We start from the raw sequence: 22,718 nt of genomic DNA on the forward strand, positions 1-22,718 counted from the left end.
ACGAGATTGACCCTATGCACAGCCACCAATTCGACTCACCACTGTTTTCATTTCTCCTCTTCTTTGATGGTCATGGCAATACATACACACACAGAGAAATAAAATAATAATTTTTTTTTCTTAGGATTGACAATGAACAGTACTTGAAAACTTGGGTGATGTTCTGTTCATTTGCTACATTTTTTTTGGGTATTTTGTTGAGCATGATGCGAAGCATCATTGGATTGGTTATATAAGAGATGCTGTTTAGAAGAAGATAGGGTTTAGATGTACAACTATAAACAAGCCTAGCCAACCGAGAATAAAAAATTCAAATTTGTTTATTTAATTTTATTTTGAATGCAAGTTGGTCTTGAGTTTATTGCTAAATAAAATGATATGTTCAAACTTAATTTATTTTTTTTGTCAAACAAACTGAAGCATTTTAACGAATTACTTGATTAAGTTATTTTTTCCCCATATATAGTAATACTATAACTAGAAATTTTTACCCATACACAAATCTATAATTTTTTTAATGACAAATAGACTATTTATATTATTATTAAACTAAAAATAATAATATAATAAAATATAAACCTCTTTATAAACTCATACAATCTAATTTGAAGCTTGTATAAATATATTTTTAGAAATTATATATATATATATATATATAAATATATAGTATGTATAGTTGAATCTCATATGTTTATGAATTTATTCATAAACATATTATTATATTTAAGCTTAATTTATTTAATAGGTGAACTTAAACTTGAGCAGGGCAGAGCTGCACTTAGCAATGAGGGGGCCAATCTATGCGCCCCCCCCCCCCCCAATTTTTTTTTTAAAACTTCATAATGTATGTATATTTTGCAATTGTTTAAAATATTAGACCTTAAAATCAATATTTGGCCCCTCCAAAAAATAAGAGCTAGCCCCTACAAAAAAAAAATTGAACAACTAATTGTTGGGTTCCAAAAAATAGTTGTTAATTAAGAACAACAAACTACCTTGTAACATAAAATAGTCACTTTCAAATTTTTAGTTTTTTCCTCTCTTAATTGGTAAGTTTGTTGTTGTGTTCAAATAGTAAGTTTTTAATAAAATAAATTTCTCTTAGAGTTATTTTATTTGAGACTAAGTCTTTTTTTTTTTTTTTTTTGTTCAGTTTCAAATTGTTTGTCAATACTTAATTAGTTAGTCACAAAGCATCAAATGAAAAAAAAAAAAAAAACCTACACTGAGGATATGTAATGTTAGGGAGTGACAATACTTAAAAAGAAATTTTATCTTGGACACACACACACATATAATTTTTATATTTAATTTTCAATTTGGGACTAAGTCTTTTATTGTTATTGTTGTAGTTAAGTTTCGAATTGTTTTTCACTACTTGATTTAGACTAAACATATTGAATGAAAAAAAAATAGTAGAGAATAATTTAATGTTAGAGGGTAAAAATGTAACTGTGTAAATGTACGTATGAATAATAAATATGTAATTCGGTCCTCCCAAACTAAAAATCTTAGTTACGCCCCTAAACTTGAGCTTGAGTTTAACTTATTTCCTAAACAAACAAATATTAATAAACATTTTCCTGTATTAAGCTTAAACTATTCATAATCAGCTAGATTCATTTTCGGTCCTATGTTTAACACCAAAAAGGTCAATGGCGTAGCTTTGAAAACGACATGCCCGTGGTAGAAAACAAAAGGAAATGTCGTCGACCAAGCAAAACTCCAAATCTTTATGGCTTATTTTTCAACAGAAAACCTAGGAACTCTCTCTCTCTCTCTCGGAAAACACTATTCTGGTCTAAGCTATAGGGGACACGATTGAGAATATGTAGGTCCTGTCAATCTATGTACGGTGAGTTGAAGGGTAGCTGGTAAAACGTTGTTTCCCAAACGCATGGACGAAAATGTTTGATAACAGAGAGCCACGTGGAATGGAATTCAGTGTTATTACCTATCACTATCAGTATCCTTTAAAAGACAAAAAAGAAAAATACTTAAGTACAGCAATCATGGCCGAGAGTGAAAAGAAGGTTGAGCAAATTAATTGCAAACCCAAGATCCTTTTAGGTTGGTTGGTATATATATTTAAAAACTAAAAATTGTTATTTAAAAATATGTATGGGTAGAAAAGTATATAAAAATGTATGATATATTGTTTAAAAATTGAAAATTGTTATTTGAAAACACAAACTAAACACCCCTTTAACTACACATATATCATGAATTGAGACTATTATGCATCAAAGCAGGTCCCAATAATCATTTTGAGAAGCATGTATATATCCAGGACAAAGCTAAAAATATGCTACTAAAAAAGTAAAAGCCCAATGCAGTTTTTTATTCTAGATTTCCAGTTGATCTTAGGATGGATGTTGAGAATTTGAGATTGTGTTCCTTATTTTGTTGAGCACCTTTGGTTGGCATCTTTTGTAGCCAGATCGATATCTGATACTTCTAGTATTGTGTATTTTTTTTACAAATTTTTATCATGGTATTAAAAAAAATAAAAAAAATAAAAAACAGAAAAAGTTGGCAGTAGGAGAATAAAACCAAAGTAAAAAAATCAAGGAACATGGGACCAATAACTATTAGTCTATTAGAAGACAAATTACACATGGGACTTATGTGTTATTAGGATTTAGAACGATCATTAAATAAACTGCGATGGGATTTTTTTCATCTGCAAGAACCAAGAAGGTTGGATTTTTTATCGCAAGAAGGTTCGGTTGCAAATTACAATAACAAGCAATACCAAGCCCGTAGGCTTAAAAATTTTAAACCCAAAGTGACGTTTTTAGGCCTAAGTAATAGAACCGGATTCTTAGCCTAATGCTGTATATAGGAGCAATAAGTCTTATTTTTATAGCCCAAAATCAATCCTAAATGTATTTGAAATAGTGGTGGCCAGGTTTTCGAATTAAAATGGATATGGGTGAGTGTGTGTACTTTGTGAGCAAATGTTTGGTTTGAAACTATCTCAAAATTCATAATTCAAAACTTATCACTCAAACTCATCAATCATATCTCAAAACTCTATCTCATCAAAAATCCAAAACTAAAAACTTCTGTTTGATTCACAACTCAAAATTATGTTTCTCATTCTCATAATTCAACTTTATCACATTTTTGTAAAGCCACAGCCTGCACAATTCAAAATTATCACGGCTCCCTCCCACATGTAATATAAGCTAGAAAAGAGAAAGTAAAGGAATAAATTTATGTGAGGTTCAGAGTGGTGGATGAGATGAGTGAATGGGGAAGTTTGAATTGTAGTAATAGCTCCAAAGAGTAGAGAGAAAAAACAAAAGGGAACGGTGAGTGTATATATTTACTGACCTTATTGTGAAGTTGGAACTAAAGCTAAAGAAGAGAAAAGCTTCCAATGGTGGGTGTATAAATTTTTTACTTTAAATACATACATGTGGTTTTTCTTTTTCGTTTATGCTGTTTTATTATTTTATTTTTTATAAATATTTTTAGAGTTTCAAGTTTCAACCTTTTCAGTATCTATTTATTTCCTGATAAGAATTTCTAAGCCTCATGGTCAAAAATTTCTATGCATTCCACATGTTCTATCAATCGATCATAAAATGAGTAGTAAATGGATACTTTCACTTTCAATAAGGCTGTGTTTGTTTCGTGTAAACATTCTCCGGAAAATACATATTTTCCGGAAATGCTATTTTCCGGAAAAGGAAAATATTTTTAAGTGTTTGGTTGATTTATGAAAATTGTTGTGGAAAATATTTTCACGTGTTTGGATGTATTCTAAAATGCTATTTCCGGAAAATTTTTCACAAATTCCGGCAACAATTCAACAACAACAAAAAATTTCCGGTAGCGAATTCCGGCAACAACCAACAACAACACAACAACAACAACAACAACAACAATAATCAGTTCATCCAAAAAAAAAAACAACAACAACAATCAAATTAAAAAAAAAAAAAAAAAAACGGAGAGATCGAGGAAGAGAGAGTGTGGAGGCGACGGGGCACCGTCGGCGACGAGGTCGAGGTTCGTGGGTTGCTCTGGGTTCGTCGGTTCGGGGTTGCTCTGGGTCGAAGGCGATGGGTTGCGCTGGCGGTTGCTCTGGGTCGTGCGATTGCTCTGGGTTGCGCTGGCGGTTGCTCTGGGTCGTGCGATTGCTCTGGGTTGCGATGGGTTGCGCTGGGTCGAGGTCGCCGGCGGTTGCTCGTGCGAAGGTCTGGTCTGGGTCGCTGGAGCGGATCGGAGCTTGAGGTCTGGACCGGATCGAAGCGGAGGTCTGGACCGGATCGGAGGTCTGAACTTGCTGCTGAGCTTGGAGCTTGGAGCTTGGAGCTTGGAGCTTTGGTCTGGACCGGATCGGAGTACTGATCGGAGCGTGTGAGAGAGCTTTGTGTTGCTGTGTGAGAGAGAGTTGCTGCGTGAGAGAGCTTGGAGAGTTGAGAGATTTTTTCCGGAAATTGGTTTAAGGGAAAATAGAAGGTGAAAAGCATTCCGTCCGTTTTGGGTTATTTTCGGTCAAAGGGGAAATTATTTTCCGTTGACCCAATTTTCCCAAGCAGCCAAACACCATTATTTTAAGGAAATTGATTCCGGAAGTAGTTTGAAGTCGAAACAAACGCAGCCTAAGTCTCTTTTCAAATTCATAGAATTCATTTCTCACACGTTTAAAATTCAAGGAAGTTAATTAATGTATTGAGGTTCATTATATTGGGAGTGAGATATACTAAGTACTTGGTATGTGTCAATTGAACTATCACAAATGAATGTATGACAGCTGATCAATGATAGAGAGCTTAACTTTGTATCAAGTGACAATCTCTCAAACTCATCACTCAACCAATAACTATTAGTAATTCAGCAAAAAAAAAAAAAAAAAAAACCAATAACTATTAGTCTATTAGAAGCAAATTACACATGGGACTTCTGTGTTATTAGGATTTAGAACGATCATTAAATAATCTGCGATAGGATTTTTCTTCTTTTTTATTTTTTTCATCTGCAAGAAGGTTGGGTTACAACTTACAATTATAAGCAATACCAGGCCCGTAGACTTAAAAATTTTAAACCCAAAGTGACGTTTTTAGGCCTATCTAATAGAACCGGACTCTTAGCACCCAACACTGTATATAGGAGCAATAAGTCTTATTTTTATAGCCCAAAATCAATACTAAATGTATTTGAAACAGTAGTGGCCAAGTTTTCGAGTTAAAATGGTGATCGGTGAGTGTGTGTACTTTGTGAGTAAATGTTTGGTTTGAACCTATCTCAAAACTCAAAACTCATCACTCATATCTTAAAACTCTATCTCATCAAAAAACCCAAAACCGAAAACTTCTTGTTTGATCATAACTCAAAACTATGTTTCTCATTCTCATAACTCAACTTTATCACATTTTTGTGGAGCCCACAACCTGCCCAGTTCAAAATGGTCACTGCTCCCTCCCGCATATAATATAAGCTAGAAAAGAAAAAGTAAAGGACTAAATTTTTATGACGTTTAGAGTGGTGGTGAGATGAGTGAATGGGGAAGTTTGAATTGTAATAATGGCTCCAGAGAGTAGAGAGAAAAAACAAAAGGGAACGGTGAGTGTATATATTTACTGACCTTTATTGTGAAGCTGGAGCTAAAGCTAAAGAAGAGAAATGCTTCCAACGATCGGTGTATAAATTTTTTACTTTAAATGCATAAATGTGGTTTTTCTTTTTAGTTTATGCTGTTTTATTTTTTTAAAAAAATATTTTTAGAGTTTTAAGCTTCAACCTTTTCAATATCTATTTATTTCTTGATAAGAATTTCTATGTCTCATAGTAAAAAATTTATGTGCATTCCACATGTTCTATCAATAGATCATAAGATGACTTGTACATGGATAGTTTCACTTTCAATAAGTCTCTTTTCAAATTCATAGAATTCATTTCTCACACGTTAAAAATTTAAGTTAATTAATGTATAGGGGTCCATTATATTGGGAGTGAGATGTACCAAGTACTTGGTACGTGTCAATTGAGCTGTCACAAATGAATGTATGACAGCTAATCAATGATAGAGAGCTTGACTTTTATCAAGTGACAGTTTCTCGAACTCATCACTCAACCAAACTCTACGAATAACTATTAGTCTATCAGATGTCAAATTACACATGGGACTTCTGTGTTATTAGGATTTAGAACGATCATTAAATAATTTGCGATAAGATTTTTTATTTTTATTTATTTATTTTTTTTCCGGTAGTTCATCTGCAAGAAGGTTGGGTTACAACTTACAATTACGAGCAACACCAGGCCCGTAGACTTAAAAATTTAAAACCCAAAGTAACGTTTTTAGGCCTATGTAATAGAACCGGACTCTTAGCCCAACACTGTATATAGCAGCAAAAAGTCTTCTTCTTCTCCTTCTTCTTATTTTTATAGCCCAAAATCAACCCTAAATGTATTTGAAACAGTGGTGGCCAATAAGGCCCACAAATAGAAGCAAACTTGGTCGGGCTTGGATTAGATCTGTCTCTACCCAACTCAACATTTAGGCCCATTTTTTTTTCTTTAATATCTGTTGGTCCAAAATACTGATTTGTTTTCAATATGAAATTTGAACCCATTTGACCCAAACAAATTCTAACCCAAAAGAAGAAAAAAAAATATATAGAAAAAGAAGTGGCTTAAAAGTAATTTCGTCTTCTCATATCCATCGCAAAACAAAAACTTCATCACCCATTTCACGCAAACAAACACAGAGAGAAAGAAATGGCTCTAAGCCTTCCCAACACGTTTCTCCAAGGAAAACCCTTTCTTCCTATCAACAAGGCAAAATCCTCAACACTCTTTCCCTTTCCACAACCAAAATTTTTACTACCTTTTATTTCACAAATCTCTATTTTGTTTCAATTTTCAGGTAACCAGAGGGAAAGTTGGAAAAGCAACAGGTGGGAATTACCGAAATGTGGTGACGTGCAGGAAGAAAGACATACACCCGCAATTCCACGAGGAAGCAAAGGTGTACTGCAATGGTGAGCTGGTGATGACAACGGGTGGGACCCAGAAGGAGTACACGGTGGAAGTGTGGTCGGGAAACCACCCCTTTTACCTCGGCAACCGGTCGGCGCTGCTCCTCGATGATGACCAGGTCGAGAAGTTCCGTAGGAAGTACGGTGAGATTGCGGGAATCATGGAGATTCCTGTGCTCAAAGGAGAGATTGTGCTACCCAGTAAGCGCAAATCCATTTCCCCCAAAGGAGGGAAAAAGAAGTAGTCAATTACCAGATTGAGTTTTGGGTTTTTGTTTTTGTTTTTGTTTTTGTGAATTCTATGTTGTAGACCTTGTTCTGAATGAAATTGTGTGTTATGTGTTTGTGGATATGTCTAGAGTGACAGGTTTCTAATTTTCTCAAACTTAAGAAATCATTTCAATTTGAAACACTCGTTACCTTTATGTCTATGTTATTCATTTCTGAAGTAAAAAATTAAAAAATTTTAAAAAAAAAAAATTATTTCATCTAGTTTAAGTGGTTTTCATTTTGTGATAATCCACTTTCTTATTCTAAGTGGAACTTTGTCTGGCTACCATCTTTGTTTAATGGCGACCAAATTGATTTATGAACAAACTCTAGGTGAAGCGTAGAGTTTGGTAAATGGTTTTCAGTTTTTCTCTACTCTGTTATTACCCAGGATAATAGAAATGAGTTACGGAGATCTATACAGGCTTTGAATTGAAACAAGTTTATAAATTTGGGATTATGATTGTTAAAGCTAAAAACTTGGACTTCATCTGAAAGATGTTTTAAAATGTATATATATAGGCGTATGGGCTGTTTATCGGGGTAATAGGAAGGGAGATTTTGGATAGGGTGGATATGGATGATACCGGATGAGAGCTGCTACAAGGGTGGTATCAACCTCTCAGCTGTTTATCTAAGCCAATGACTTGCTTTGGTTGATTGTCTCCTGTTTGTGCTTTGGACCTTGAAGCTATTTTTCTGTCTGTTCCCTTACACCAGTAGGTCCTATATGTGATCTTTTTAGGAATTAGTATTTCAGTTTTTCTTGGAAACGAATTTCCTTATACTTTTTGCCAGATAAATGGATTTCCTTTTAGATAAAATGAGTGAAATGGGTAATAGCAGGGAAGATTAAAACAACTGTGACAGTAGTAGTAATATAGTATAAGATTATACTATATTGTAACTTGTGTCATGGATGACTTATAGTGGACACTAGGCACGCAGTGGTATTGTGGTACCAGTAGTTTTCTTCTACATGATATAACTATATAAAGTGCTTGATATATGAAACTTAAAGCTGAGGATGTCACTTTAGTAGTTGATGCTTGATCAATATGTGAAGTAACAGAAGCAAGCAAATCCTGGAAATTGGGTGTGACAAGCTCCATGTTGTGCACCCTCCCAGATCCTGCACTGGCTGTTACAGTGTCCAGAGTTTCCACAAAACCATGTCCATGTTTTGCTTCGCCTCTCGCAGAGGTTTCCTTCCACCATAAGCATCTCTGCATACCAAAAGACAAATAAATTATAGCATAGGCATCTCTGCATCCTCAAAGACAAATCGTTTAATGTTCAAGACACTATTTTCACGACTAGTTAACATGATTTGTTGTGATTGGAGTAACATTACTTCATTTAAGTCCACCATTGACATCACTTTTATTATGCACCAAACTAAACACAACATATCATGTCAAATGACTCAAATCTGTGAAAAATGTTACATCCCTGTACTTGATTATTGAGGCAAAATAGTTATCTTACCTTTTGCCATAAGAGGAATCATTAACAGTTGCATTCGGAAGGATCAATGAGGAAAGTAGGAATGTATTGATGATGCATACCAGTGGACACAAGAAGGAAAAAGAAGAGGAAGAGGAGGGCATAAGATAGTTGATGACCAAGTTCCTGAGCCATATTTGTTTGTTTTTTGGTAGTATGGTCAAGTTATTGGTCATGTAATTTGCTGTTATATATTAGCATTATGCAATGAATATCCTTGCAAATTACAGTTAAATGAGCATGAACAAATTGAACAGAACACAAACCAGTCGAAGCTTATAGAAGTCCTTTATCAAAACAAGATAAACATGAAAGTATTCAACAAATTTGGCTGCGTAGTATGCAATTCAAATCGTGTTCGTCACACCCTTTTGGTGTTCTATGTTATTCAAAGATTTTCATAAGGCAAAGGAAGAGAGGAAAGGGCCAACTAAGCAACTAAAACAGAAAAAAATAAAAAATAAAAAAAAGGAAAATCGTGGCACTCAAATACTCAATGGAGTGCAACTAACAAATTAACAACTTTTGTTACAAGTGACTGGTTGTTAGTAACTTTCATAACATAATTTGTGACAAGGAGAGTAGTGGAAAAAGTTAAGTATTTGTTTGTGTTTGCTAAATTACTAGATTATTAGTCCATTTTTATATTATTTTTGTGGCATGCTATTCTCAAGAGAACACAGTATATATGTATTTTTTTAACATATGGCTCAAATGAGATTCTCAAAACTTTTTTTCGTTAATTTCGTGAAATTACGTGGGTGTTGAATTTTAAATATCTTTATTAAAAATACGATAATATTTTAATTGTGTTGCATGACTCTAGATGATTAATAAGTAAAATTTTAAAATATGTGGTTTAATCTAAACTTTTAAAATTTAGGGTCTAATTAATTTGTTTCCATGCACAATATTTAATTTAAAAAATATAATTTACCAAAAAAAAAAAAAAAAACAACAACAACTTGGGGCCGATTGAAAAAATACGGAACAGAACGGTGCGTTTTGAAGCTATACGCATGATAACCGTGTGACACGTCTAGGCGAATGTTCTCTCTTCTGTTTGAAAAGTTGAAAACAAAAACAAAAAAAAACAGCTGAGCTCTTGGAAAACCCATGGACGATACTTAGGCTATAGATCTCCTCCCCATTTATAAAAACACAATCTAATCTGATCTATAAACTGCTCTTGTTTTTTGAAGGTGAGTTTCTACTTTGTTTCTTTCTCTCTTTTCATTCACTTTTCCTTTCCTTTTTTGGCCATCTTTGATGTCTTATGTTTATGTTTCTTACAAAAACCTTATTTATTATTTATTATATTGCCTTTTGTCTTTGTTACCACATTTTAATCAATGTTATATGGAAAGATTGTTTTTAGGATATTTTGATTTTTTTTTTTTAGGGAAAGTTTTGTTAGGGTTAGTTATATTTAAGGTAAGAAACTAACAATAATAGAATGTTTCATGGTTTTGGGAAGTGAAACCAATGGTGTTTTGAGTTTTTTAGTTATTCTTTGATTTTGAATGTGAAGAAGGGCAATATGCTTATTGGTTACTGAGAAAATAGGATTGGACATGAAATGATTGTGAAATGTGACTTAACATGTGATGTGACCCAGAAAACTAAAACTATAGTTTGAATTCATATTATTTGACTGCCAAAGCAATGGCAAGAATGAGATCTGAAATGGGGTCTTAAGACTTTTTTACATTTGGTTTGTTGTCTCGGGTTTTTGAATGGAGTGTGATTTTTTTTGGGCATCTTTTGTTGGCAGAAAGCCTAAAATTTAATCAATTTATTGCTTTTGGTGCTTTGGATCTGCAGGGGATTATTTAAAGAGTAATATCTAATGGAAGGAGTTGGGGGTGATGCTGCCTCTGCGGTGGCGCCTCTTGCCAAGTTGAGAAATGATTTCACGAGGATATTTCAGTACTATTTGGATCGGTCCACTCCTCACATGGTCCAGCGATGGCTGGGAACTCTTGCTGTTGCGGCGATTTACATGTTGCGGGTTTACTATGTTCAGGGATTTTACATTGTATCATATGGCCTTGGGATTTACATCTTGAATCTATTGATTGGGTTTCTGTCACCTAAGATTGATCCAGAGCTTGAAGTCTTGGATGGGGCTTCTTTGCCAACAAAAGGCTCAGATGAGTTCAGGCCATTTGTGCGCCGCCTTCCTGAGTTTAAGTTCTGGTAATCTAAGGATCCCTTGTGAGGACTAGTTTTGTGAATGATTTCACTTCTTTTGTTGCGTTAATTATCTTGAGAGTATGATCTTAAAGTGGTTTCTGGCTGATTCTCATTGGTTTATGACTGAAGGCCAAAATCAAGCAATAACCTCTCCTTGTCAAATTACACTATATTAGGATCTGGTTTAGAAAGGAGGAGTGCCGCTTCTTTCTATTAATAAAACTTGTATTTGATTAAACTACACCATTTTTATGGAGTTTACAATAACAACATAAACAAGGCCTTGTTCCCAAAATTTTTATGAAGTTTAATAATATAATACATTAGAGACTAGAAGTTGATTCCTTGAGAAGTACATGTTTTGTTGCTTTTATTTTATTTTAGGAGGAAGGTGCCATTTGAACCTTAAAATCTCCACCAAAAAAAAGATCACCAAGTGTTCAACTTTTTGACATTGTGAGTTTATCACTTATCTGAAGAAAAAAGAAGGCATTGCAAGTTTATTAGTAATTTAGTATTCATTTCACTCTAATTTTCTGATCTCAATTGTGAGAGGTATGCATGATCATCATATGCTGAACTATTATTTCTTGATGTTCATCTTTCTGTTTTCTGTTATTAGTCTGGATATCTTGCAACATGTAACACTAGAAGTCTAGAACCAGGCTAGAGGAATCAACTTAACTAGCATTGTCATGTAATATAAGTCACTTTTTTTTTTGATAGAAAATTGAAATTCCATTAACATGAACTAGAAACAAGTACATCAATTGAGAGAGCATGTTCTAAGAAACAAGGGCTCTCCTCAATCCAAGCAACATATTGCTCAACACTCTGAGCATGTTTTGCTAACAAGTGGCCTACCTGATTACCTTTCCTACCAACATGTGAAATAGAAAATCTACGAAAATTTTCTTAACAGTGAACTAATTCCATACACAACTGAAGCAATCGAAGATGGAGGAGGAGAAATGCCAGAAATAGCATTTGAAACCATAACAGAATCCCCCTCAAGAACAATCTCATGAAATCCCATATCTTTAGCAAACATAACTCCCAATTCATAAGCTTTTGCTTCAGCTTCCAATGGTCCCAGATGCTGATTTAGCTTCATTGACAAAGCTCCCATGAACAAACCTTCACAATTGTGTATTACCACTCCTACCCCAGATTTTCGTTGTTCTGTGAAAACAGCCCCATCAACATTTACTTTAAAAACAGAAGCATCAGGAGGTGGCCAAACCTGTCTACATTGTTTTGCCGAGCCTAATGCAGAACTTCCAGAAATTGTAGATGTTGCAGCATGTACAGAAGCTGCTGCATTTGCAGAAACTGGTACTGCATTTGATGAATCGGCAGAACTTGGTGCATTTGCAGAAACTGCATCTGCAGAAACTGCATTTGTAGAAACTGCATTTGCAGAAACTGGTACTGCATTTGATGAATCGGCAGAACTTGGTGAATTTGAAGAATTTGCTGCCTTGAATGATTCAATCTATTTTCCACACCACTTAACTAGTTCATAACCTGTCATAAACTGCTTTCCATTTCTTTTCTCATTTCGCCTAGTCCACAAAGCCCAAGCAATGGTCACAGCTAATGAGAGTACTTCCTCACCACTTTTCTGAACATGCACTAGGAACCAAAACAACTCCATAAAATCATTAAAAACAGATGTTGCTGCCTGCAGAAAATAGAAGTAAGAGCCCAGGTACTTGAAGCACATAAGCAGCTCCAAAACACATGACCTGAGGATTCACAGCCCATTTTACACTCTTCACATAAGTCATTCTCAACAATTCCTCACTTCTTAAGGTTAGACAATGTTGGTAGAATGTTTTTACACGCTCTCCACCCAAAGTGTTTAACCTTATCTGGAATTTTCAAACCCCACAGCACCTTCCAAAGTGTCTTCATATTACTATTGTCTGAACAGGAACCAGAATTGGGTTGTACTTTAGTCTCCATTGCAATTTTGTAGGCACTCCTCACTGAGAATTTCCCATTTGAGGTTGTACTCCATATCAAGGTATCTGCAGGCAGAGTTGAGCTAAGTGGCAAACCCAAAATGATCTCAGCCTCATGTGGTACAAAAATCTGATGAATCAATTGATATTTCCACTCCGCCGTATCACTGTTAATCAGATCAGAGACCAATGCTTGACTGCCCAGCACTCTTGGTGGTGATATTACTTTAAAGGTAGATGGAATTGGCAACCATTTATCAGACCAAATCCTAATCTTCTGCCCATTCCCAATACGCGATCTTACTCCACTTCTAACAATATTTTGTGCAGCCATTATACTCTGCGACAAATAAGATGGACGCTTCCCAATAGTTGCTGCCACAATCTCACAGTCAGGAAAAGTATTTAGCTTTAAGGATTTTATATGCAAGGGAATTAGTTTCTGTCTAAAGCTTCCAACCTTGTTTAGCTAGTAAAGCTAAATTAAATTCCTTAAGCATTTTAATTCCCCCCATAATTTTTGGAGCACAAAGTGACTCCCAACTCATCCAAGACATCTTCCTTTCATTACCCTTCTGCCCCCACCAAAAATTTCTAACCATACTCGTTAGTTCTTCACAGATAGAATCAGGAAGTTTAAAACAACTCATAATATAAGTAGGCACTACTTGGGCAACAACCTTTATCAAAATTTCCTTGCCACCTTTAGATAATAATTTCTCCTTCCACCCTGCCAATTTGGTAGCTAACTTCTCTTTAAGGTCCAAAAAGGTATTGCGTTTAGAGCGACCCACCAATGATGGAAGACCAAGATATTTTTCATGTTGGCGAATCACTTGAGCATCAAATCTCAATCTGAATTCTTCCTTGACATCATGAGGAGTATTTTTGCTAAAAAATAGAGAAGTTTTTACTCGATTTAAGAGTTAACCCGAGGCTTTTTCGTATATCCCAATTATTCTCTGCAAAGATTCACACTCTTCCATGGAAGCTCTACAAAATATTAAACTATCATCTACAGAAAATAAGTGAGAAATACTTGGTCCTCTTTTACAAGCTGCAACCCCATGTAACACCCCATTCTCCACAGACCTTTTAATTAAAGCAAAAAGCCCTTCAGCACAAATCAAGAACAAATAAGGAGATAAAGGATCACCTTGACGCAAGCCTCTAGTAGGAATAATAGAACCACTTGGTACACCATTGATCTTCAAAGAATAAGTAACTGTGGAAATGCATTGCTTCATCAAATTCCTCCATGTAACATTAAAGCCCATTTTTGCCATTATTTTCTCCAACCAAATCCATTCAACTCTATTATAAGCTTTACTTATATCCAACTTGAGAGATACCTCACCTACTTTTCCTTTCTTCTTTTGGCTAATGTGGTGCATAGTTTCAAAAGCAACTAAAACATTGTCAGTTATTAATTTGCCATGCACGAAAGCACTTTGAGTATCACTGATAAGATAGGACAATATTTTCCTGAGTCTATTAGCAAGGGTTTTTGATGCTAATTTATACACCACATTACAAAGACTTATTGGACGGTATTCAGTAACCTTGGTGGGATTTTTTGTTTTAGGAACAAGAACTATATGAGTCTCATTAAATTTTGGTGGCACTTTCCCATGGTTAAGAAAATCCAAAACCGTTTTAATTACACAATCACCAACAGATGGCCAAAAGTGTTGATAAAACAGAGGGGGCATACCGTCAGGACTTGGAGCTTTAGTCAGATACATTTGCTTCAAGGCTTGGGAAACTTCAAATCCATGGAATTCCGATGTAAGCATGTCATTCATTTCCACCGAAACAGTTGGCTGAACAGCATCTAAGATCTCTTCAAATTCAGTAGGTTGAGCAGATGTAAAAAGATCCGTGTAGTACTTCATGAAAACCTCTTCAATCTTTGAATCATCTTGCTGCCAAACCTGATTGTCATCAAGGATACCATCAATATGCTTTCTTTGAAGTCTGCCTGAAGCCTTTGCATGAAAGAATGCTGAATTCCTATCCCCCAACTTCAGCCAAGTGAGATGAGATCTCTGATTCCACATGGTTTCTTCTCTATCTAACCACTCATTCAGTTCAGCCCTTGTTCTACACATCTCCTGTTCAAGCTCCAAATTAGATTGTTGCTTTTCAAGCCATTGGAGGCGTTGTTGCAGACTATTGATTTTTGTTTGCACATGTCCAAATTCATTCTTGTTCCAGCTTTCCAATCTGTTTCTGCATAAATTCAAACACTTCAATAGTGGAAATTCCTCCCTAGAAAGCAATCCTTCCTCCCAAGCTTCGGACACCACTTTCTCACAGCTCGCATCTTTCAACCACATAGCTTCAAATCTGAATAGTTTACTCCGATTTCTACACTGCATCAATCTCATATCCAAGTGAATAGATAATTGAGAATGATCCAAAGTAGAGTTAGATAAGTGAAAGACTTTTGCACTGGGAAATAAATCGGACCAGGTGGTAGAAGCTAAAGCCCTATCAATTCTCTCCCGTATCTGAGTGCCATCTTGTTTAATATACCTCCATGTAAATTTTGAACCCACATATCCCAAATCTCTCAAACCACATACATCAATAGCATCCCTAAAGATCTCCATCTGTCTAGCCTGCCTAATTCTTCCTCCTTCTTTTTCACTCATTCCCAGAATTTCATTAAAATCCCCCACAACCAGCCATGGTAGATTGTTCCTTCGGTGTAAGTATTTGAGAAGCTTCAGAATCTTCTCGTTTTGAGGCTTTTGGATTACCATAAAATCCTGTGATGCGCCACCAGCCAATATTTTGACCATCCACATGGGCATCTATATACCACTTAGAATAGTGTTGAATATGAACTGAAGACTCAATCTTCCACAACAGAGCAGTACCGCCACTTCTACCTTCGCTCGGTACAATCAAACCATGCTTAAACCCAATTTTATTCTGGACATACTTCATAGTATCTAAATTAGCTTTTGTCTCCATAGAAGTCAGTTGATTGGTCATTTAATTCATTAGTTTATTGAGGAGCTTCGTGTCATCTTGTCCCTATGTTTCAGAATTGATTACAATTCAATTTTGCAAAGTGAAATTGTAGAAGTGGGTCATTCTTGTCAACTGCGGAGGTATTTTACTTAGACATCAAGTATGATAAGTTTTGAGTGATTTTTGTCAGATGTTAAAGAGAGTGGATGGTGGCCTTATATGCTCATCCATCAAAATTCTGAGAAAGCTAAAAGGGACATCTGAATCAAGCCCCCCTTCATTTGAACAACTACTGTACAAACAGTTAGTTTGGATCAAAGAGAAAAGCAAGTCTTAGTTACAGTTGGATGTTGCCTTGTCTATATTTTTTTCCTTCATAATCACCTGTGTATATTAGTACATGACTTGTTTTGTGGAAGATAGTTCAGAAATTGTAGAGTGTTCATTGACTAGAGTGATTGATTGTTGCAAAAGTTGAACTCTGTGCTGCTTTTCACATCCTGTATTTTGGGAAGCGTGATCAAGAGAGAACAGAGCTTTTGATAGAAGTTTCGTGTAGTCCAATTCTTTTTGAACTCTGCTGCTGTGTGGAAGTGGACTCTATGAATATAATTTGTCATCAAACAAGTACTTGATTATGTTTAATAGTTTTTTAGACCAATTTCAAGTGCATGGGTGCAAAGATATGCATCTCATTTTATTTGGTTGGTAGAAGTTTGTAACATGCTTTCTTCATATCAGTTTTAGTTGTTACTTACCAAAAAGCTATAGTTGTTGTTTTTACAAATTGTTGGTTCATTCTTAATCCTTTTGCTGGTACTTCTGGCATCCATAACTAATCCTTTACTGTCTCAAATTTGAGACATTTGGACATTGATTTAGTTTCACTCGTTACTTGTTAGAAACTGTTTTTGACCTCATACTTACTGGAACAAGTTACAAAACTATCAATATGAGGGAGCCTGTTATATAGCTGTAGATCTCTTCCGTTCTTACATGGTCTACCCAAGGAAAAGACCAAATAGAAGCTGTGAGAAGAGACATGATGGATCTGATGTGAATATGTAATTATAAAGTGAGGTCAGTAGCGAACAATAATTAACATAACTGACTCCAGTAGTTGAGATAAGGTTTTTTTTTAGAGTTGGTATTGTGTGCTTCCCCAATCTGTTTAATAAATCTTACTGTCAGAGAATTTCTGTCTTTTAATGTAGGCTTAAAAAATGACTTATTTCTCTTGGTTTTGTGGTTTCAGGTATTCCATCACTAAAGCTTTCTGTGTGGCGTTTCTGATGACCTTCTTTTCTGTGTTTGATGTCCCTGTTTTCTGGCCTATACTGCTTTGTTATTGGGTTGTGCTGTTTGTCCTCACAATGAAGCGCCAAATTATGCACATGATTAAGTATAGATATGTCCCGTTCAGCATTGGAAAGCAGGTGAGAGCTGTGCCTTCTTCCATCCCTGTTATATAGCATTTTATTTTGAAATATGTTGTGGCAGTTAGTTCCTCTTAGGCCTCGCAGTGACATTTTGTAACTTCTTTGTTGCTTTTGACTTTTGACAGAGGTATACTGGGAAGAAGTCTGCTGCAAGTAAAGGTCGCATAGTGGACTGAAGCTTTGAAACGTCCACTTTTAGGAAGAGCATGGGAGAAGTGCAGCCCCAATTTTGCTGCCCTTGGATTTTTTAGGTGGAGCACATGTTTTAGGCTAAGGCTATCTCCAAAGTTAACACAAATGTTGAAAATTCCATTTTGTTTATGAGCATGATTTGGGTTTCTCACATTTTTTGAATTATCTTTATTTGTTTTATTTTCTTGACATGCTGTATTTTCCAAGGAATCAAATCTGAAAAATGATGAGGCTCCATATCTTCAGCCTTTTTTCTAACTAGTCCTTTTGAGCCATTAGAATGTGTAAACTAAACACGTCCTGTTACAATGTGTTGATTACATTAAACAAGAATTAATCCTTGGGTTGATTTTCCCAATTTCTGGAAGGCATGATGTATATCAGTTATTATTTTATGCATATGAGTATATGACATTCATTCTCCCTCAGTGTATGGGTCTCACAACATGACTATGAGGAGGAGGATATATATATGGGATGCGTGAAATATTTTCAATGCATATGCACAATTGCACAAAAGAACATTTGTTGTCATTTTGTTGTGCTACTTGTGATTCCTAAATGTCAAGATTGTTGCACCTATAGAGTCGGTTAGTTATGAGACTTAACAATACAAATTAGGTATAGACCTGGTCTATGAGAGCAACTAGTACCTAGAAGAAGAATCTTTTGTGATATTAAGTTTATAAACCCCAAATTTCATTTGTTAGATGGAAATTATAAGCAAATTATTGATCAAATTATAAATAAAAGTGGTATTATATAAAAATTAATCATTGCAAAGAATGATTCAGTGGGTAATGACTTGAGCATGACTGCATGAGATGCCAGATGGATGTCCAATCATATATTCAAACTATATAACAACCATCCAACAACTGAACAACTAAATCACAAGTTTATTTGTGATGTACTTGACTTTGCTTATAGAAAATTATTAAAAAAAAAAAATTAAAAAGAGTTTTAGTTTTAGAATTTATAATGACTGCTCTTAAACATGGCCAGCTAATGAGTTCCATGGCTCTATCTCTCACCTTGTGTTCTTGTATTAAATTCTCAATTTCTCAAACACCCCATTACAGAACAATAGTTTTTTTCTCCAACAAAAGATGGAAAGAACATTCGTGTTGATATTCTTCTTCTGGGCTGTCCTTACAATCATCACGCCCACACTGATTATCCTGTCAGAGAATTCAAAACCCAAATTGGATTTAAATGGTAAGAGATACAAAGAGATGGATATCTTAACACTACTGTATTTTTCTGATGGGTTGGTTCCTTTGCTTTGCCTTGTTTATTGTGAAAAGTTGTTGACATCTTTTGCTTCATATTTTACAGTCAGAAAGATGAAGTAATAAAGGTTAGAAAAATAATGCTATATATAGAGAAATATTCAACAAAAATACCAATAGCTCTGGCACCAAAGGAAGCACCAGCACCGGCACCAGCACGCACCAGCACCGGCACCGGCACCAACACCAATATCAGCAGTCCCGTACTGGGACTAAAACCGGCGCAATGTTGATGATTTTCTCAAAGGAGCAATGACACTGGTACGTGAATTGGTGATCATAAGACTTGAGTTTAACCAAGGTAAGCCTATAAGAACATGCCCAAACCAAGTGTACGCTACCTTCAATGACATAGTCACTTAGTTCTTTGGGTTGTAAATATGTTCTCTGTGCTTATAGAAAACTGCTACATTGATTTCAGAGGAAGAAGGTTTTTGTCATTCTTTTAGTCAGGGAAACAAAAGAGTCACTTCTATTACAAATGTGGGAAAGAATGAATGAACAAATAAGAAATATGAAAAACTGGAAGCTTTTGTTGTTAACCAACAAGTATGCACATTTTTTTATTCCTTTTCTTCTTCTTTCTCCCCTAAAATTTAGCCAAAAAGTATGAACACTTTTATGATTTTCCCTGTCTCTTAATTGCATATACAGTCATATGCAATCTGGTTTTGTCCCCATGTAATTGTTTGAATTTACAAAAAGAAGGCTGGTGCAACCATACCCACGGTTCAATTCGTTTTGATTAGCTTTTTTAAGGAATCATTAATTATAGACTATTCGGTTTACTGACACACCATCAATTATTAGTTTATTATAGACTATCCCTTTTGTCAAGCACTCCGGTGGTTGTGCTATAACTATAACAGGGTTTGATTTTAGGATTAGGCAACTTAGGTCATGGGCCACGCTCTCGTAATGATATTTGGTTCTATATATTAAATTAATCTTGGTTTAGTTAGGATTAATACATCAAGTTATCTGTCGAATTTGTTTTTAATTGGGCACTGGATGATTCTATTGTTAAGTGAAGTTGCAATAATAGTGCCTTGAAAAAAAAATATTAATAGATTCTCTCCCAATTGGTTGGACCGTAAGTGCGATGATTTACTTCACGAGCAAGAAAAAAATAATTAGAAAACATAGTTATTAAACCCAACCTAACTTAGTTGGTCAAAATGGGAACTCGATAACCTAACAACTAGACCGGTCTGGGTGTTTTAATAGACCATTTCTACATAAGACCTAGTTAAACTCAATCAAACTCGACAAGCTTGTAAAGTTGTAGTAACCCGTTGAACTTAGATAAATTTATATAACTCAATTTGGTTTGTGAAATTTGAAAAATTACATCTATAGGTCTACTTTATTGAATTTTTTACTATTTAATGTGTTATAATATTGTAATTTAAAGAGGATAAAACCTAATGATTTTTTTTTTTTTTTTTAATGTAGTTCTTTTGTCTGTCTACTTACCTCCAAGATTCTCATCCTATCAAAAGACTACCATGTTATTGTGAAACCTTAATTTTGAATTATAATTTTCACTTTAATTAGGAATATGCCTATTTTTTAAATTTATATATTTATTTATTTTTAAAAAAAATTATTTGACCATACAGTTTGACCGGTAATCCATTAGTTGAACTGGTGACCTAGTGACCTGACTCATAGGCCATATCAATGTCCAGATCAGATTTAATAACTATGTTTGAAAGAATTCATGTGAAAGATTAAATTAGACTCTATTGTTGTATGATTTAAAATTTTATTTTATTCTTGTCATATTATAATTGTATCTTGTAATGAATCTTTTTTTACTTATAAATGTCTACTAGAAATATAAAATAATAAATAAATAAATAAACTTCAAAGAGAGTGAGAAAAACAAAAGAATTTTTCTAACTAAATCTCAAATAGGATCTTTTGATTGTTACTAACAGTATGAAAAAAAAAAAACATTTAGATGAATATCTCACAAATGAACAAGAAGTTCATCAAAAAGAGTCATAAGAAAAATAAATAATACAACAAAAAGATAACAAATAAAATATTCATAGTGTCATTTAAAAATGTAGTATAACAATTCTTGAGAATATAAAAAGAATAAATTATTTTCTAAATGCATGTATCACTTTTCTAAATTCATGCATTGCTTGCAGGTTATTGAAAATACTTGTTATAATTGTTTTTGCAGAAAAGAATTTTGAAATTAAAATTGATAAAATCTTACTTAAAGTCAATTGTATCACAAGAAAATGTTGATAAGCCATAGGTTGAAATACTTTCAAAAAAAAAAATTGTTTTCAATTTATTATTATTATTTTTATTTTTAGAAGAGGCGTCTTCAATTTTATTGTACTGAGTTCGTACTAACACTGTTTGGTATTAAGAAGTAATATTTGAATTAATTTTTGGAGAAAAATTATACTTTACCACCCTAAACTACCCCATATTACACATTGCACCCTAAATTTTTTGAACGTATGTTTTATACCATAAACTAGGACTCTTGTTGTACTTTGTACTCCAATGTTAAGTTTGCAGTTAACTTGGATGAAAATTCAAAGTTTATGATACAAAATATAATTGGAAGTATAGTTTAGGGTGGTAAATTGTAATTTATCTTTTGTTTTTAAAGAATTGAAAAGAGAGGCAATTAGGTATTTTCATGCAATGCCATATTTTCCATCCAAATTAATAGCAAATTTGATGTCAGGGTGAAAAGTGTAACAATGATCATAGTTTAGGATGCAAAACATGCATTTGAAAAGTTTAGATAGTATGGGTATATATAATGAGAAACTATTACATATTTTAGAAATGTATAGTTTAAAAAAAGTGTAAGCTAATACTACGTATAATTTGAATATCTTCAAAAAAAATTATAATCGTGATTGTTTTTAATTGTACCCGTCCATATATACAGGACAACACATTAGTTTTAATAACACATGGTGGATATGAGCTCTAATTATTATTCCAACAAAATCACTTCTATTAAAAAAAAAAAATTCTTTTGTATCGTTTATCATTAAAAAAAAAAAAAAAATTATGTAATCCATTTCAATCTATATGTCGATAAGATTTGAATTATCTATGAATTTTATCAATAGAAAAAAAAAATTACAATTTTCGTTTCCTTAAACTAAAAATTGAAATTCAATTTCTCTTTTGATATATTCCATCCAAATAAACCATTTAAATAACATTAAATACAATAAGCCACATCCCACTTTTTTTTTTTGAAAGGAAGCCACATCCCACTTCGAATTCTGTGTTTATAATTTTTTTTTTCAAAACGCTTTCCACAACGTGAGTACCATTACTTTATCTATGATTAAAATTAACAATCGTGTCCGGTGATAGACAATGACAATATATCCCTCTCTCTCTCTCTCTCTCTCTCTCATGCGGCCGTGCCTGTGCTAATGATATGTATGTTCTTTTTTGGAAGACCCTGTAAGTTATAACCAGTGTGTGAATATTGTGTGAAAACTATAAACAATGTGTGCTTAATGCATATTAACAAGTATAAGAGAACAATAACTTATAATGTGGAAAATCTTCCACGCATGTTTAAGTTTAACTATGATGTTGTAACCCAAATTTATCTTGGCCATTCCATTATAAGTTACTACAATAGAACCATTTTTTTTTTTAGAATTCGATTGTTAGAATGGAAGAGAGGGGGGGTTGGAACCCTTGAAAATCTCTATTGGAAAACTTAGAGGTGTTAATTTAACTAAAGGCGCTTGGCACAATAAAATCATTCGTACAATAGCTTTTAACCATTCAAACCAAACCTTCCTTTTTCTTTATTGATTCTCCCATATTATTATTACTCTTCAACAATAAAGAGGAGTTGTGTGAGAGAGA

General features: G+C 34.1%; 3 protein-coding genes across 3 annotated transcripts; 2 read left to right on the forward strand and 1 right to left on the reverse strand.

Annotated features, from left to right (window-relative positions):
* Positions 1–6,661: 6,661 nt before the first annotated feature.
* On the forward strand, positions 6,662–7,347 carry LOC112022300 (large ribosomal subunit protein bL31c). The gene is made up of 2 exons (XM_024054866.2): positions 6,662–6,795; positions 6,884–7,347. The coding sequence occupies exons 1-2, from the start codon at positions 6,736–6,738 to the stop codon at positions 7,238–7,240; spliced, it is 417 nt and encodes a 138-aa protein (XP_023910634.1). The 5' UTR covers positions 6,662–6,735; the 3' UTR covers positions 7,241–7,347.
* A 957-nt stretch (positions 7,348–8,304) lies between these two features.
* Positions 8,305–8,936, reverse strand: LOC112022293 (defensin-like protein 19). Its single transcript, XM_024054860.2, has 2 exons — positions 8,834–8,936; positions 8,305–8,491 (listed from the first exon to the last, which is right to left on the reverse strand). The coding sequence occupies exons 1-2, from the start codon at positions 8,904–8,906 to the stop codon at positions 8,319–8,321; spliced, it is 246 nt and encodes an 81-aa protein (XP_023910628.2). The 5' UTR covers positions 8,907–8,936; the 3' UTR covers positions 8,305–8,318.
* A 922-nt stretch (positions 8,937–9,858) lies between these two features.
* Positions 9,859–17,914, forward strand: LOC112022301 (protein RER1B). The gene is made up of 4 exons (XM_024054867.2): positions 9,859–9,973; positions 10,596–10,970; positions 17,172–17,352; positions 17,481–17,914. Exons 2-4 carry the CDS (start codon positions 10,621–10,623, stop codon positions 17,529–17,531), a joined length of 582 nt encoding a protein of 193 aa, XP_023910635.1. The 5' UTR covers positions 9,859–9,973; positions 10,596–10,620; the 3' UTR covers positions 17,532–17,914.
* The last annotated feature ends 4,804 nt before the right edge of the window (positions 17,915–22,718 follow it).

The sequence above is a fragment of the Quercus suber genome, unplaced genomic scaffold (genome assembly GCF_002906115.3).
Source record: "Quercus suber isolate HL8 unplaced genomic scaffold, Cork oak 2.0 scaffold_738, whole genome shotgun sequence".
NCBI classification, from domain to species: domain Eukaryota; kingdom Viridiplantae; phylum Streptophyta; class Magnoliopsida; order Fagales; family Fagaceae; genus Quercus; species Quercus suber.

Bases quoted from the DNA above. Each gene is read 5' to 3' on its own strand.
- LOC112022300 (XM_024054866.2), top strand. From the start codon at position 6,736: ATGGCTCTAAGCCTTCCCAACACGTTTCTCCAAGGAAAACCCTTTCTT. The intron at 6,796-6,883 runs GCAAAATCCTCA...TTCAATTTTCAG, and splicing joins CCTTTCTTCCTATCAACAAG to GTAACCAGAGGGAAAGTTGG.
- LOC112022293 (XM_024054860.2), bottom strand. From the start codon at position 8,906: ATGGCTCAGGAACTTGGTCATCAACTATCTTATGCCCTCCTCTTCCTC. The intron at 8,492-8,833 runs GTATGCATCATC...TTTGGTATGCAG, and splicing joins TTTCCTTCTTGTGTCCACTG to AGATGCTTATGGTGGAAGGA.
- LOC112022301 (XM_024054867.2), top strand. From the start codon at position 10,621: ATGGAAGGAGTTGGGGGTGATGCTGCCTCTGCGGTGGCGCCTCTTGCC. The intron at 10,971-17,171 runs GTAATCTAAGGA...TTGTGGTTTCAG, and splicing joins CTTCCTGAGTTTAAGTTCTG to GTATTCCATCACTAAAGCTT. The intron at 17,353-17,480 runs GTGAGAGCTGTG...GACTTTTGACAG, and splicing joins CGTTCAGCATTGGAAAGCAG to AGGTATACTGGGAAGAAGTC.